The 15,808-nt window shown below is 44.8% G+C and overlaps 5 protein-coding genes across 5 annotated transcripts; 2 read left to right on the plus strand and 3 right to left on the minus strand.

Moving 5' to 3' along the window:
• Positions 1–44: 44 nt before the first annotated feature.
• Positions 45–374, minus strand: CSUI_004849 (uncharacterized protein). The gene has a single exon (XM_068065030.1). The coding sequence runs from the start codon at positions 240–242 to the stop codon at positions 96–98; it is 147 nt and encodes a 48-aa protein (XP_067922987.1). The 5' UTR covers positions 243–374; the 3' UTR covers positions 45–95.
• A 26-nt stretch (positions 375–400) lies between these two features.
• Positions 401–2,248, plus strand: CSUI_004850 (uncharacterized protein; the record flags this gene model as incomplete). Its single annotated transcript, XM_068065031.1, has 1 exon — positions 401–2,248. Exon 1 carries the CDS (start codon positions 422–424, stop codon positions 2,246–2,248), a length of 1,827 nt encoding a protein of 608 aa, XP_067922988.1. The 5' UTR covers positions 401–421.
• On the plus strand, positions 2,190–2,972 carry CSUI_004851 (uncharacterized protein). Its single transcript, XM_068065032.1, has one exon. It carries the CDS (start codon positions 2,248–2,250, stop codon positions 2,443–2,445), a length of 198 nt encoding a protein of 65 aa, XP_067922989.1. The 5' UTR covers positions 2,190–2,247; the 3' UTR covers positions 2,446–2,972.
• A 2,775-nt stretch (positions 2,973–5,747) lies between these two features.
• Positions 5,748–14,619, minus strand: CSUI_004852 (uncharacterized protein). Its single transcript, XM_068065033.1, has 3 exons — positions 11,213–14,619; positions 10,193–10,467; positions 5,748–9,279 (listed from the first exon to the last, which is right to left on the minus strand). The coding sequence occupies exons 1-3, from the start codon at positions 11,257–11,259 to the stop codon at positions 6,611–6,613; spliced, it is 2,991 nt and encodes a 996-aa protein (XP_067922990.1). The 5' UTR covers positions 11,260–14,619; the 3' UTR covers positions 5,748–6,610.
• Positions 14,620–15,248: 629 nt separating this feature from the next.
• CSUI_004853 (uncharacterized protein) lies at positions 15,249–15,765 on the minus strand (the record flags this gene model as incomplete). The annotated part of the gene is made up of 1 exon (XM_068065034.1): positions 15,249–15,765. A coding segment is annotated over one exon (174 nt), but the record flags the coding sequence as incomplete, so codon positions are not given.
• Positions 15,766–15,808: the final 43 nt, after the last annotated feature.

Here is a 15,808-nt window from a genome sequence, read left to right on the forward strand (position 1 = left end):
CTCGACAAGGAGAGGACTGACATCTCTTGAGCTCGTAAAGAGATGGTGGATCTCGATGAGGGTCTGTAATCTAAACATGGACGTATCTTCTCTATTCATCTCCATATGACGAGACTTACCCCGAGTTTACTTCCATCTACATCTGAATCCCAAGCCAAGACAAATCCATAGGTTCTCCATTCTGTAAGCTTGCGACGCGTCTTCCACAGCGACTGCACGTTCGTTTCTTTTCCTGCGTTCATAGTGTTCCTCTCTTTCTCATCCTTCTCTTCTTGTTCTCCCTACTACTACTGCTTCTCTCTCTCCTATATCTCTCACTCTTTTCGTTTCCTTTCTTTCTTTTCTTTCTTTCTTTCTCTGTCTGTGTGTGTCTCTGTCTCTCTTCTTTTTCTTCCTTCAGGCAATCGCATGCCTTCGTTGGATGTACCAGGAATGTCAGTTAGTGCATGGAGATTTCTCTGAATACAATCTCTTGTATTACCTCCAAGGATTATACGTCATCGACGTAGGCCAAGCTGTACATACAGCTCATCCACAGGCACTTGACTTTCTTAAACGAGATTGCCGTAATGTCACTTCGTTCTTTCTTAATCAAATCCACCATGCCAAATCTCAACTTTTCTATCTCTCAAGACAAGAATTCCTTCACGGTAGTCGGTCATATACGTCTCCTCGTTGTTGCGCTTGTTCTTTTTCTTACTTTCCTTTTCCGACTTCAGCTTCTCCTGACACTATTATGAGTCTTTCTCTTTCTTTTCTTGCGACGAGATGCGGTCACCGTAGCCACTACTCAGATGACCGTTTCGTCGCTCTGTCTTTATCCGATACAGAAGAAGAGAGCGAAGAAGAAGAGACCGAAGAAGAGGGGGTGTGTATCATAGAGACCAATAAGAATCGAGACTTCAATCCTGTAGACATCTTGGTAGCTCTATATTCGGATAATCGCTACTACCGAGACTGCTTGAGGAAGATACCCAATAGACATGAAACAGAGGGAATAGAACAAAGAGATAACTTCAGAACAGAATTTGGATGGAGAGAAGAAGAAGAAGAGATGGAAGAAGAAAAAGACGAAGAAATGGAAGAAGAAGAGAAAGATGATGAGAATGATGGTGAAAGGTCATATGCCGATTTCCGAGTGTTGTCTGTATCTTGCTTACTTGAGTTGATAACCCGGCCAGATCTTCCTCATTCTATTCAAAAGTGTTTCCGCGAGCTTCAGCAAAAACAAGAAGAAAGAAGCAAAAAGGAAGAAGAAGAAGACAGGGACGGCGGGTGTAAAGCAAAGAAACACAGAGAGACGAAGGAAGGCGTAGAAGCAGAAACCGAAGAAGACGGAGACGGAAGAGATGAAGGAGACGGCGATATGAACCTTAGGAAAAGAGAAGAAGAAGACGAACAGAGAGTCAAGAAAACAAGAGAGAAGCACCAAGAGGCTCAGAGGGAGGGATTAGAACCTCGAGCTTCTAACCCTTTCTCTTCTTCCTCTGTACATCCTTCGTATCTCCAGCGTCAGTTTCATGAACTTAAGAGGAGTAGGCTCTGTATCCATATGCGCAGAGGGTATAACAAGATCAAAATAGAGAAGATGAATGAAGAAGTACCTCTCCCCTTGAAAGCCCCTCAGTCGCCCTCGATATCCCTCTCCCTTATGCGTCGACGCCGCACTACTTTATCTCTCTTAGCTGAAGCTGTTGGGAGATCCTTATCACATCGGCCTCTCTTCCAAAGATCTTACCAGTCTTATCGCTGGCCAAGAGGATTTAGAACTAATGAAGAAGAGGAACAAGAAGAAGATGAAGAAGATGAAGAGAAGGATCATGTCGACGATCTAGAAGAAGAGGAAGAAGACGACCAACAGGAACTTTGCCGAATACAGCAGTTGGTACAAGAAGAGAAGATGAAGAGCGAGAAAAAGGAAGAGAGGGATCAAGAAGATGAAGAGGAGGAAGGTGAGAGATGGACGGAGAAAGAAGGAGGCAGACAAAAGAAACAAGGAGGAGGTGTTCATAAGAAGATCGATGAAAAGAAGAAGAAGAAGAGACAAGAAGAAAAGAAGAAGAAGAAGAAGGAAAAGAAGAACCGCGTGCCCCAGCAGGAAGCTGATACGTCTTCTTCTTCTTCGTCTCTGTATGTGATCTTCCGAGGTCGCATACCTGAAGGCGTCGAACGTAAAGTGTGGAAGCGACTTGTAAAAGAATTCAACAGACGAAGAAGAAGAAGATGTAAACGCCTAACAACGGAGTGATGAGACGGGTGGTCAGGACAGCGATAAGGATGGATCAGGAGTCAAGATCTCTACGAGGAGAAAGAAAGAAAAGTAGATGGAGAGAGAGAGAGCGAGACAGAAAGAGAGAGAGGAAGGAAGAGGCGGGAGAGATGAGAGAGAGGAAGAAAAGAGAAAGAGCCATGATTGAAGAGGATGACGTTGGTAGCAAGAGGTAGTAGTTGGGAGTGGTTAGGCTTCTACACATGAGCCACAGTGACGACTTCCGTATGTATCTCAGATTGTATAGAGATACAGAGAGAAATGTCCTGTGGATATATGAAGTACCTGGAGTATGATGTGTATAAGGATGAATCTATATCCAAATACATAGTGTTATAGATACATAGAGATACGTATAAGTGTCCATACCCACATAAACTTGGTATGTGTATACATCATATATATGGTTATAGCCCTACACACATACCCTACATATATATCTATATATATATCAATACACACGTATATTGTAGATATCTATGTGTATTGATATGTACATGAAGAGGACCACCGCGAAAGGAGAGAGAGAGAGAGCGGGAGAAGAAAGAGCGTACATCTGATTGGAAGTTGTTCATTCACGCACCTCCACCACCATGGCCAGTCGCTTCCTTCTCGTGCCGCCGGGGAGGGCCTAGGATTTCCCACGCATGCATTCCCTCGTTCCTGTCTCCTCTCCTTCCTCTCTGTCTGTGTCTTTTGCCCGTCTGTTGACTTGCGGTGAAACAAACCCCCCCCTTGTCTAGTACGATGTCTACTCCTACGACGGCAGTCGCTGCGAAAGGACGAGAGGTCGTCCTATGTCTATCGGTCTAGCTAGCTATGGAATAAGGACAATGAAAAGGAAAGAGAAACAAAACAGAACTCCGTGGATAAAGTAGGATAGGATGCTTGGCTTAAATCGCACTGCTGCTGCTACTGAGAGGTGGGAAGAAACACAAGAGTGCGGCAGCAGAAGAAGATAGATACAGGGCTGTTGTATTACGAAGGAATTTGGGAGAAGAGACGAGACAAGAAAGGAAGGAGAAGCACGAGCGAAAAGTTAGAAGGGGAAGAAGAAAGCCTGTCTTTTATTCTATCCCGTCATCGGCGCGTTTATATCTACCAATGTATGTATGTATAAATCTCTATTTGTATAGGCCATCTGTAGAAGACGACATGTTCATTTGTGTCCCTGGAATGAGAGAGATACGAAAGTTGAGAGCTTTCCACAGAGACCGAGGTAGAAGAAATTGATATATGCTTTAACCACTTTCTTTCAGTCCTTCTTTGTTCCTTTCATAGTCCTTCCCGGAAATCGACCAATCAATGGAGAGGAAATCCCTTACCTAGCTTTCCTGCTAACACTCCTACTAAACATTAGCACTATACTCTTGGGAAGACAGAGAAGAAGAAGAAGAAATCCATCGACTAATTGAGCGGGGAAGGTCTGATGAAGAAGGGCAAGGAGGGAAACAGAGAAAAGAAAGAAAGAAAGCAATCAAGACAAGACAGTTGCTCCTCATGCTTCTTCCTCTCTCTTGGAAGAAGAAGAAGGAAGGGGAGATGACAACGCATAGATAGTATTACGAGTATCTTCCGATGAAGAAGAAGAATCTGTGCTCTCTCCAGTCATCACCTATAGAGTGTCAAGCAGATAGATAGATTTAGGTAGATAGATAAATAGACTGTAAGTAGATAAATACCACAGGAGAGAGAGACTGAGGAGGTAGCTGAGAAGATTGAAGATAGATTGATAGACGGAGATAGCAAAAGAGAGAAGGCGAGAGAAAGAGGGGAATCTCCTTACCCACTTGACTTCTTCTTCTTCTTGACGTTCCTCTCCTAGGATTACAACGTCCTTCCCCCTCTGTTCATTCTATCTCTTTCCTATCATTAGATAGATACAGATATATATATATATGTGTCTCCATGTATCTAAGTCTCCAGGGATCTTTGATTGGAAATCTACTCTTCTTACTTAGGTCAAGTTGTTCTTTCCTTCATTCCTTCACTGCTGCTTGGTCTTCCCCACATCATCATTATCGACCTCTCCAGGAACGTCGTTGTCTGTATGTATCTCATTCTCGAATTGACGTTTTCTCTTCTATGGAGAAGCTACAGTAGAGTAGAGAGTTCCTAAGCTGGGAATGGCACTGATATGGAAAGAATGATCATGTTTGATATATAGACATATATATGGATGTATACGAAGAGACAAGGAAAGGTAAAACAAGCAGAAGACACTAGTTTAGACCTCGTAAGCCCCATTGTAGACACAAACCAGCCATGAGCCGCTAGCCATCCGTTGTCTAGTCGTATGACAGGTACTTCGTTCCTTCTCTAGGTGGTGGAGACGCTTCAATCATCTTTGGATTCTTGGCGAGATTGAGAGAAGGAAGAAAAGGCAAAGGAACCTTGTACATAGAGATATAGCTAAGTAGACATACATCTCCCTCATAGACACGAGGGTGTCTATAGCTAGTTATCAAGACAAGAATTCGTCAACATCATCTTTTGTAGCTCTTAGGTGTATGAAGTAGGTGTTCTTTCTGTTTTGTATAACGTATTTCTATGCTCGGTGATGAATGAGGAAGCCCGGGTCTCCGTCTTCTCTTTCTCCTTCACAATGGCAACAGGAAGAGGAGTCATACTCTACTTTTTCATTTTACTTTTTAAGGGGGAAGTGATATGATCACCTACGCCTGCTATAATGATGAGATAGCTATCCACTGTTTTCATAGTCATCAGGCCTCTTGGTTAGGTATATACATATCTATGTGACTGTTGGGCTAGTACACCTATCAGTCCTCCTCCTCTCTCCTTCGTCAATACAAAGGCAGGTGGATACACGCACAGCTCGCTCGCTTTGTCTGCTATATAACTATAGTCGGCCTATCTTTAATGTATCTATCTGTCTACCTTCAATCTATCTCTCTATGTGTAGATATGTCTTTGCGGACAGCCAACGTAAGGCAAGTGATATGACTACGAACGAATAGTCTTCCTATGCGATCATTCACAGCCTTCTTTCTCTTCTTGACGTCATCTGAGGACCGCTCTTTTCATAGGAGGAAGGACCTTAAACACTGTATCTCCTCTTCTAGTCTTTACGTCCGTACGCATCTGCATCATAAGCAATATGTATGTGTTGATGTGTGTATGCACCTTCGCGTATTAGAGTTGGAGTGAGTGAGCGAAGAGTAAGAAAGAAGATCGGGTGGATATAAGAATAGCCTACTATGGAAGTCCATAGGCCCCAATCTCTCCTGTCATATATATGGACTTATATATAGGTATCTGTATGACGAGAGGTGGTATATGTAGATGAAAGAATCACCTGTGTCATAGAGGCTACAGCTTACAGGGCAGTAGATACAAGACTGCTGTTGGATTGTTCTCTAAGGCGTTCCACATGTAAGACTACATATCCTTCTGCTTTTATTCCCCGTAATCGTGCATTTAGAGATATGTCTGAAGACTTGATCGAATTCCTTCCTTAGCTGGCTCGTAGTCCCTTCACTAAGCCCGTTGAGAAAGAGGGAAGGTGTCCATGTTTCGTTCTTGATCTTTCTTTCTTTCCTTCTGAAAACTTCCCTTCATTCAAATCCTAGCGGAAAAGAGAGAAACAAGCAACGCTTATCTCTCTATGTGCTATTCTCTCGAGAGAATTCTTCAGCAAGAGAGAACAGAGACATTTCTGCTTCCCAGATCGAGTCATCACACAAAGACTACAAAGGGTTAGAGGAAGAAGAAAAGAAGAAGAGACAAGGAGAAGCGCGAGAACGCAGATGTATGCTGTATGTTCGTCACAAACTTGAAAAGACCAACAAGAAAAGGAGCATCGCCTTCGTGAGTTCACTAGCCTATTAAGGGCAGTGTATCTGTCAGGAAGGATAGGCGGTAGGTAAAGGGAGAGGAGAAGAAGATCGCTTGTTTCTTCTTCCCCTTCTTCCGCAGTCTCCAGGTGAGACAGAAACAAGAACGACTACCACAACTGACACGTATCTCTCACGAGAAGCTCAAAGAGACAGATGCCTATTGATCTACCTATCTATCTTTCTTATTATCTTCATCTTCTTCGACCTTTTTCTCGAACACATTCTAAGCATTCTTCATTCAAATAGTCCTTCTTCATTTCTTCTCTTCATCCTCACTATGATCTTCTCTATCTTCCCTGCTACCTGTTACGTACACCTTCCTAACTATAGCAGCGTTGATCTACCTATCACCCCCTTACACTACCATCTCTCTCTCTCTCTTTCTTTCCTTCTCTCTTTTTCTGTCGGCCTCATTCATTCACTCCTTTCTTCCCCATTCCACCTTCACATACATATCTCTCCTTCTTCTTCTTCTCCTCCGCCCCTATCCAATCTTAGGTACGTGCTGTAAGGGAGGAGGCGAGGAAGAAGAAGCAAGAAGAGGCCCCGTCTGACCTCCTGCTCTTCCAACTCTCGCCATGCCTGCATGAAAAGAAGAAGAAGACGAAGTGGCTGCAATGCCGTGTTCAAGAAGAAAAGGATGAAGCGAGAACATGTCACTTCTCCTCCTTCCTTCTACACGAGACATCGGGGCGGATAGCCAAGGCGAAAAACTTAGCGAATCTCCAACAGACTGCAGGGAAGTCATCTCATGGTAAGACGCAGTTGGCCTCCCCATAAAAGAAGAAGATGAGGAGGAGGAGAGAGAAGAAGATGAGAAAGGAGTCGAAGAAGATAGGGAAGGCGAAGGGGTGGATGCTGATCCTATCCCTGCAGGTCTATAGCCATGATGATGATGAGGCGAGAGAGGATGACAACCCGTGAGAGAGGCCCATATGATTGATAGACCGGCCCCTAGGGCTACTCCGCAGCTTTCAGCTAAACACATGAGATAAGCAGCTGTTTCTTTCTGAGCTGAAGAAGAAGGAACCTGCGTGGCGTAATAAGCTCCTAAGACAGATAGCCAGCCATGTAAGGTTGAGAATACCATCATAAGCAGAAAGAGAGATAGATCACTTAAGATGCCTCTCAACTCTAAGGCTGTCACGTCTCCGAAAGGAAAGAGAAGAGCAAGAAAGCCACTCGAGTCTTGCGGTTGCTGGGAGAAGAGATCGGGAAAAAGATAAAGATCACTTGGGGGGGGGGATGAAAGAGGAGATGTACCATTATGACGATGCTGGAGTTGTATATCATGGAGAGAAGCTTCCGGAGGAGAAGAGGGAGAGGTGAGCGGACTAGCCAAGATGTGTTGAGAATGACGATGATGAGGATGAAGAAGGGGGTGATTGCCGTAGAGTCTTGAAGAAGAAGAAGAAGGAGGAGAAAAGTCTTCTGGAGCACGCTGCGGAAGCTTTTCTCTATCAAGAGCATTATGAAGAGAGGAAGAAGAAGACGAAGAGAGTTGATCATGAAGAAAGGTATGTGAGCTAGTAGTGGCTTCATTAGCGGGGTCTCTTGATAGCCATAGAGCATCATCTGGTTTCATCCACGCCGGCGTGGCGGTAGGAGAGAGGACAAGCGATCCGTCAAGAAAGAAGAAGAAGGGAATGAGAAGCAGACGAAAAGAAACAAGAGGAAGAAGACAAGAGAAAGGGGCGCGACACCCCCAGAATACGAAGAATCGACCTAAGACATTCCCCGCTTGAAAGCATGCAACGAGGATCATCTGAAAGAGTACAAAATCCTGGGTATTCGATGAAGGCATCAAACGCTCCGTCTTTACAGGATAAACAATATACGTTGAAAGAAATAGAAGAAAACACGTCAAGAGATTGCTACGGATATTCCACATAACATCTCTTCTTCTCCATCTTCTCTTATGATGCGTGATACAGTGATCTTCTTCATACCTAAACTTCTCTAAATCGCTCCTCGTGGTCTCCGTCTTCTTCTGTCTGTCCGTAATATACGCTAAGGTTCGTCCCGACGACTCACACGGACACGGTGATGTGAACTTCTTCTCCTTCGAATTCATTAAAGACGTCTCTTCTTCTCCTTCTTCTATTCCTTTCTTCTTTCTTTCGTCTCTTCGATCTTGTGGCTCTCTCCCCCTTTCTTCATCGTGGCTCTCCTCCTCATGGGAAAGAACTAAGAGCGGTTGTCTCTGGTCGGTCCCTTCATTCTCTTCTTCTTCTAGCGAACCTTCCTGTTTTCTTTCATCTTGGTTCGCTCCACTTCTTCTTTCTCCTAGGTCTTCTTCAATTGGTCTTTCTCTTCTTCTCTCTTCACGAACGTCAAGATCATTATGATGCAAAAAAGAAGAAGAAGATTCTTCTTCGTCGTCTTGGAGAGATCTTCTTCTTCCTCCTCTGTCATTCCCGCCCTCATTCCTCCTCGATTCAGGATCGTGAAAGATATCTAAAACAAAAGATTTACCTCGTTCGAAGAGAGCTGAAGGAAGGCGACGAAAGGTCCGAAATCGCCATCCTGTCAAGAGAGAATAGCCATTCGAATCATATGGATCGTCTCTTCTTTGCTTTCCTTCTCTTTCTCCTTCTTCACGATGACTGCCTAACCTCCTCAGCATCATGCTACGGGGGCTACTCCTACTGCTCTTATCACTATCGTCATCTTCATTAGGAAGACTGCTACTCCGACTGTCTGTCCTTAATTTTCTTCTTTCTTCTTCTTCTTCTTCATCCTCTTCATGGAGAAGTTCATGCTGACCATCTTCTCTCTCTCTTCTCCCTTGTTCTTCCAGATACGCCTTCTTCTTCCCTCTGTCATGTAAGAAGAGAAGTGAGAGAAGTAGACCTCTCTTAGGTGAGGAGGAGGAGGAGGAAGATGACGACGGGTCACTCTGTTTCGTCTTCATCTTCTTACGATTCAAGAGAAAGAGCGACTTCATCTGTTCCTGCTGAGAGAGAGCGCGTGAAACAAAGGGATTCTTCACAGCTAGCGCCAGAGCGGTCACAGAAAGAATCGACCAGAGAGATGCAAAACCGAAAAGAATGACTGTACGTACACGCGAGCTCCATTGAGGAGTCAAGCCAGGAAGAAGAAAGTATAAAGGAAAAGCAAGAAAGGCCGTTATCGGACCTGCCAGGCCTCCACCTACACACACGAAGAAACACATAAGAGAAGAAGAGAAGAGAGGCGATCAAAAGATAGGAGAGAGAGAAGAAAAAGAGATAAGAAGATATGTACGAAGAGAAAAAGAAGGAAGAAAGTCGGTAAAGTTAAAATGGTATGGCATGAAGATAGGAGAACAGCGAAGAAAGAAAAAGAAGATCTTGCAGGCATAGGTGTCGGAGAGGAATCATACCGTGGAAGAGAAAAGGAAATTTCCTCTTCTTTTTCTCTCATCTACGGATGGTATGGATCTTCTACTTGCAGTTCAAGCCATATAGAAGGAGCTCAGAAACCACTGGGACGGTCACAAGCAACAATAGCCAGACAGAGGAGGACTTGTTGTCTACCACATAAGAAAATGTCCTATCAATCGATCTATCTCTCTGTCTCTCATCTCGTGATTAACCTCTCAGGCTTCTCTTGTAAAGGACAGTCGGAATGGAACGAGGGTTTACTCCTCTCCTCTTCTTTACGCTCCGCCCTCGCCTTGCTCTTGGCTTGAATCAGTACGTATAGAAATACCTATGGATTTCTATATCTTCCTTTCTACGCCACCATATCCATCCGTCAATTCATCTACAGATAGATATACATATATAGATAGATAGAGTTATATGTATATATACATACCTACCTTCCTTTCTATCCTTGTATATCCATTCATTCGTTCGAACATGTCTCTCTCTCTCTATATATATATACATGTGCATGTATATGCATGTATACGTGTATGTATATCTATATCTTCCTTTCTATACCTCTATATCCATTCATTCAGTCATTCCTCTGGCTGCCCTTTCTCTCTTTCTTTTGTTCTTTGTCTCGTCATTATTGATCTTCTTCCTATCGATGGTGTCACTCGTTTGCAATGAGATCCAGGAGACCATCGACTTACCAATGGACCAATCGACGGCTAGCTCATGATGGATGATAGCATGAAGGACATAGACGCTTGCATGCAAGAGAGATCCTTGGAGACCAATCAAGCCACTTAAAACACAACAGATATGAAATGCGATCCTCTCATTCTTCAAGAAAACGACGATAAGAGCGAGAGATAGATTCGTCAAACTGGAGAAAACAAGCGTTCCAATAGTCCTAGGAAAGAGCTTCAATCGGGGGCCAATCCATAATAGAATCAGCTGCCCTAAAAAGAAACAAGCTGTCCGAACCTGACCAAAGAGAGCATAAGATCAACAGTTCACAAATCGATTCAAGATAGCTGGATAGAGAGAGAGATTCAAGACAAAAGATAAGGAGGTAGATAGACCAAGACTACATCGTAGTATGTATCCTCTATGTATATACGTGTGATGTGATGGTATAGATGACGACCGAGTAAGGGGGATGTCTCTATGGACTTGTGCTTGTGAAGGAGGGCATCTCCTCATCGCTAGCTTACTACGAGACATCCACACCTCTCTTCATGTGTGACACACGTTCGCCATGAGCCTTCATATAGAGACAAAGGAGAGAAAGCCGTCTACCGTTGAGCTGAAGGGTTGTCTTCTCCTTCTTCTCCTAGATCCTTCAGAAGACTCTTCTATCTATCTTTAATCTATCTATCTACCTATATGTATGACATGGTGGTGAGAGGAGAGGAAAGAATTCAAGGAAGAAACGAACCTCCGCAAGATTCACCTCAACAGCCCCAACCCGTCTCCCTCATAATGGTCGTAGATGCACTTCTACCCATGTGAGCATAGGGAGATAGATGAAGACATAGACACATACATGCATACAGATATGTACAAGAGAGAGAGAACCCTAAAGCAGTGAGTGCACCTAACGTCTACGAGATATATGGAGAGATAGATAGATAGATAGACAGACAGATAGATGGATAGGTAGATAGATGGATGGATAGACAGACAGATAGATGGATAGGTAGATAGATGGATGGATAGTAGGTTACCTGAGTAGCCGCTTCGGTCCATGGAAAGGTGGGGAAGTAGAGAACATCAAAGGCGGCCATCTCCATGATAAGACAATTCCATGGTAAGAAAACGCCTACGCCTAACAAGAACATAGCCCAGGAGATACTTGAACTGAATCTTTGCTCCCGAAAGAAGACCGCCGATGTGATAAAGATATCGTCTTCTTCTCCTCCTCCACCTTCTCGTTTTTCTCTTTCGCCTCTCTTTCCTTCTATCTTCTTTGAGGTGATGTAGGGACTGCTGCTCGAGTTAGGAGAAAGACAAGCCAGCGGTTTATGAAGACACAGACTCCTATCATCTTTATCAAGACCTCTCTCTTCATCTCCACCGACGGTCCTGACGAGGTTTTCTCTAGAGAAAAAGAAACCTTCGCCGCTCTCTTCTTTCTCCCCTTGATCTTTCAGAAAGGGCATGTCTTGGGATCGAAAGAAGAGACCTCTTCTTTGATCAGGATGATGAAGGTCTTGTAGGTGAAGAAGATTATGACAAGAATGTCTTTCAGAGAATGGGTAGCTCTCATCTTCTCTTTCCGTACAAGCGAAAGAAGATATCTCTCGGCCACAGTTATCAAGGTGAAGACGCGAAGAAGAGCAAGAGAAGACAGAAAGAGGATACAATGCATGAGAAGGAGAGTCAGGCTTAAATGTCTGAAGGCCTTGTAGGGAGAGAGGAGAGAGAGAAGGGTACCCATGAGAGGAAGACAATGAGAGAGAAGAAGAAAAGCTAGTCGATGAACACATAGGAGAAAGAAAACTTTCCTCGTCAGCATCATTAAAGGAAACGGAAAAGATTCTAGAATCAGGAGGAGGAGAAGAACAAGAAGGAGGGGGAGAACAAGAAGGAGATACAGTAGAGAAGAGGTGTTCTTCTTCTTCCTCCTCTTCCTCTTCTTCGGTCCCTTTCTTTTCCTTGTGGAGATAGACATCTTCCCTACGGTGACGAGAGAGAGGAAGAGAATCGCTTGAATTCTGTCGCCGTCTTTCGCAGAAGACAGAGAGGGGTTTACTTCGACATGCTGACGGAGATACTAGACAAGAAGAAGACGCAGAAGAAGAAGAAGAAAAAGAAGAGAAGAGATTCTTTAGAGAAGGCGGGTATGTATTCTTATGATAAGAGAGCGGACGGCAATAAGAAGAAGGGAATCTCGGAGGTATGAGAGCTGACGATTGTCTTCGAGAAGAAGACGTCTTGATACAAGAGGAAGATGTCTCTAGACAAGAGAGTGTTCCTTCCTTATTCTCATCATTCTCATGAAGAGAAGCGAAAGAATCAAGCTCTCTCCAAACCGGCTCTGGTCTACGAGTGAGAATATGATTTGTCATAGGAGGAAAAGGAGGAGGAGAAGAAGAACAGACCTTCTTGTTCTTTATCTCTTCGTCGTTAGGGAAAGAAGGAGAAGAGGATGAAGAAGACCAAGAGAATCTTGCCTTACTGTCGTGATGTTCATCTTCTTCGTCCTTATGATACGGCGGGTTCTGCAGTCGCCTGTATCCTTCTTCAGATACATCGAAGAAAGTAGACGATGTTTGGAGGGTGGTATGACTTGACCCTATCAGCAGCTTTAAGGAGTCTTCTTCTTCTCTGCCTTTTCCGTTCTTCTCTTCTTTCTCGTTTTCTTTATCTCCCTTCTTACTAGTCACTCCAGCGCCTCGAGTGTATGTACACCTTCTCAAGGTGTCTTCATGGCTTTTGTCCTCGGAGATCGTAGAAGAATTGTCACTGCTTACGTCTCTAGGAGAGGTTGTTGTAGTGGTGTAAGATGAAAGATCATGAAGCGAGGATGAAGCTTTTCTTCCATAAGAAAGATCAGAAGGATGGGAGAAAGGAAGAGAAGAAACGTCTTTCATTCGAGAAGAAGAAAGAGAAGAAGAAGACAATGGACTAGGCCATTGCATGATGGTTGTCTCACAGTTGTTCGTGGCTGTTGGCAGAGAAGGAGGAGAGCTACTATGATTATCATGAGGTGTATGTACACCTCGCTCAGTCTCATAATTCATCGGGGGTGAGAAGACAGAAGAAACATGTCTTCTTTCTGCTTCATGATGATCTTGTACTTTCTTCATAGGTTTCACCGGGAGATTCAAGAGATCTCCCGTCATAGAACTCTTATATCTAGATAGCCCTCCTACCCCTCTCTGTGTGTGACCTTCTCGACTGTTGTAGATGTATTCATTGGAATAAGCGTCTTCCTCTTCATCGTGAATGGAGACATTTGGAGTCCATCTCTTCTTCTTATCGTCATGATGACCACTGACTTTTCTCTCAAGATCGTCAAGATCTCTCGAAGAGAAAAACCGGCTGTTCGCATCCTTCAGGGAAGTGTTGGGAATGAATGGTTTGGAACACCCGGATGGATCAGTCATTTCATGAAGATGTTCATCGTCGAAGGGCGCCGATTTCTTTTGTGGATCTCTTGCTTGTTGAGTATCTCTTGGGGATCTCTCGCTCGAAGCACCGGAATTCTTTGCATCTAGGGTTTCACCTTTTATGTCTTGGAAGGGTTCCTTTTCATAACTTCGAGAGTGGTAAGGAGAATAGAGGAGATCGCCATCCATGACACTCTCGTGTTGCTTCTCTTCGGTTATCTTCTTCAAGGAAAGCTCCTTCCTTGTCATCATAGTCGCCATCCTCCCGTCCAATTGGACAAATGGGGAAGGCTGACCTACCAAGACCATAGTCGTCTCTTGAGTTGAGAAGTGGCATTTGGAACGGCCAGACACAGCAGAGGCGAATGAAAAAAAGGTAAGAAAAAAAGAGGAAGCTACGAGCTGGGAAACCTGCGATCACGACCGGGGAGGGGGAGGAGGGTGAAAGGCAAAGATGAGGATGGATAGAGGGACTGAAGGGAGGAAGAAAGTCCTTCTCTCCAATGACACAACAATGTAGATGTCAGGTTAAATGACTTAGGTCTGCTATGTGTATAAAGTGCGAAGGCACCGTGGAGAAGAAAACGTCTCTCTCTCTTTAGCTAAGGGCTGGGCTGCGGACACCGGCGGCTCTTGTTGAGCAGCCGTGAAGTGGCGGATCTCGAGAGACATAAGCCGACATGACAAGAGAAAATGTAAAATAAAGAAGATGGAAACCAAGGCGATAAGAGAAAGGAATAAGAAAACACGCGAGAAGGAAGAGCGGCAATGAAGACTTTATTCAACAAGAGCTCTTCCGTGCCTTGTCGAGACACGACGAGAAGCACGGCGGCGGTCCGTTGATGAATCGAGTCCGCACTGGAAAGAAACCATCACTACACGGGTGAGCAAAGGTCAAAAGAAAAAAAAACGCAAAGGAGAGTTCGGAAAACACAAGGGTAGAGGACGACTCGAGAATCAGCGAGCAGACACAGCCTCAACTTTCAGCGGGCCCGCTAGTAGTAGTAGTAGTAGCTGTCACTAACTCTTTCTCCTTGAACGGCTGCTGCTGNNGGGGGGGGGGGGGGTCCGTTCTGAAGAAGGGCCCTCAGGCCTGCCTTCCTTGTCCGACAAACCAGAGACAGGCCGGTGTTCTGAGAATTTGCACTGACAAAGGACTAAGAGTATGAGGAAAGCAGAGTTCCAGAAGGGAGAAGAATGATGTCTTCCAAGGCAGACTGGGCGAAACGAGGATGGTACTCCGAATGGTTAGCTAGCTCTTAGCCGAGTTACTCGCGGTGTGTGGGAGTGCGACCGTTGTACTTCTCTCTATCTGAATAGGCCAATATCCTGAGGCTGTGAAAAGTGAGGAACCACCACGAAAAAGCGACTTGCCTGTCTAAAAGACTTGCTTGACAGATATTTACACCAACAATATACATCAGAGAGGAGCTACGAGCGTTCTCTTAACGGGAACGGGTGGAATGCTGATCGACACCTTACTTACGCTTAACTTGCAGGATCACCATCTTCTCTTTCTACCAAGAACCGCTAGGCTCTTGAACGCTATGGTGTTGAAGCAATATGAATGCTCAGGGTTCTCGCCCCTGCAACCGCCCGCCCCTCCCCCTTGAGAGGAAGGCGTTCCGTTGAAATACATTACCTTTACCTGTACACAGTTGCGTCGACGAAAGCGTAGAAACGAGAGCTGAGGTCCTCATGCATCCGTCTCACTCGGTCGACAGCCTCATTTCTCTCGCCATCACAAAGGAAAAGAATCCGGTGAAGGAGGCAAATTTCGTGGCAGAAGTCTATGTGTACGGGGGTCGCTTGTTCCTATTCACTAAAATGAAACCCCATTAGGAAGTTGAAAGTCTTTGCACGCTCCTGGTTACTACTCCATACTCATGAAGACTGAGGGGCCCTCATGCGTAGGGATTTCCAAAGTGTAACACCCAAGCACTGCAAAACCTTGCAAGGAGTCGCCAGCCGCGCAAGATGCGTGATGGCTCATACTCCAAGACGACGAGAGAGGTCTGAGGTGGAAGCCCATGAGCATAACTCTCCCTCTGCTGGGGTCTTCTGTGCCGTTTCTTGATTACAGTTGCTCACCAGCTGTTGCGGCTGCTGTCTCGTAAGCCGTCCGATGAATGGAACGCCGGCCAGTAGATTCGCCACTGTGTTGCTTCACCCCAATCAGGGACTTATACAGCAGATGGCCAAGCCTTC

The sequence above is a fragment of the Cystoisospora suis genome (genome assembly GCF_002600585.1).
Source record: "Cystoisospora suis strain Wien I chromosome Unknown contig_2320, whole genome shotgun sequence".
In the NCBI taxonomy this organism is placed as follows: Eukaryota; Apicomplexa; class Conoidasida; order Eucoccidiorida; family Sarcocystidae; genus Cystoisospora; species Cystoisospora suis.

Bases quoted from the DNA above. Each gene is read 5' to 3' on its own strand.
- CSUI_004849 (XM_068065030.1), bottom strand. From the start codon at position 242: ATGAACGCAGGAAAAGAAACGAACGTGCAGTCGCTGTGGAAGACGCGT.
- CSUI_004851 (XM_068065032.1), top strand. From the start codon at position 2,248: ATGAGACGGGTGGTCAGGACAGCGATAAGGATGGATCAGGAGTCAAGA.
- CSUI_004852 (XM_068065033.1), bottom strand. From the start codon at position 11,259: ATGTTCTCTACTTCCCCACCTTTCCATGGACCGAAGCGGCTACTCAG. The intron at 10,468-11,212 runs GTAACCTACTAT...CTTTGGTCAGGT, and splicing joins GGACCGAAGCGGCTACTCAG to TCGGACAGCTTGTTTCTTTT. The intron at 9,280-10,192 runs GTAAGTCGATGG...TCGTGTGTGTAG, and splicing joins AGCCGTCGATTGGTCCATTG to GTGGAGGCCTGGCAGGTCCG.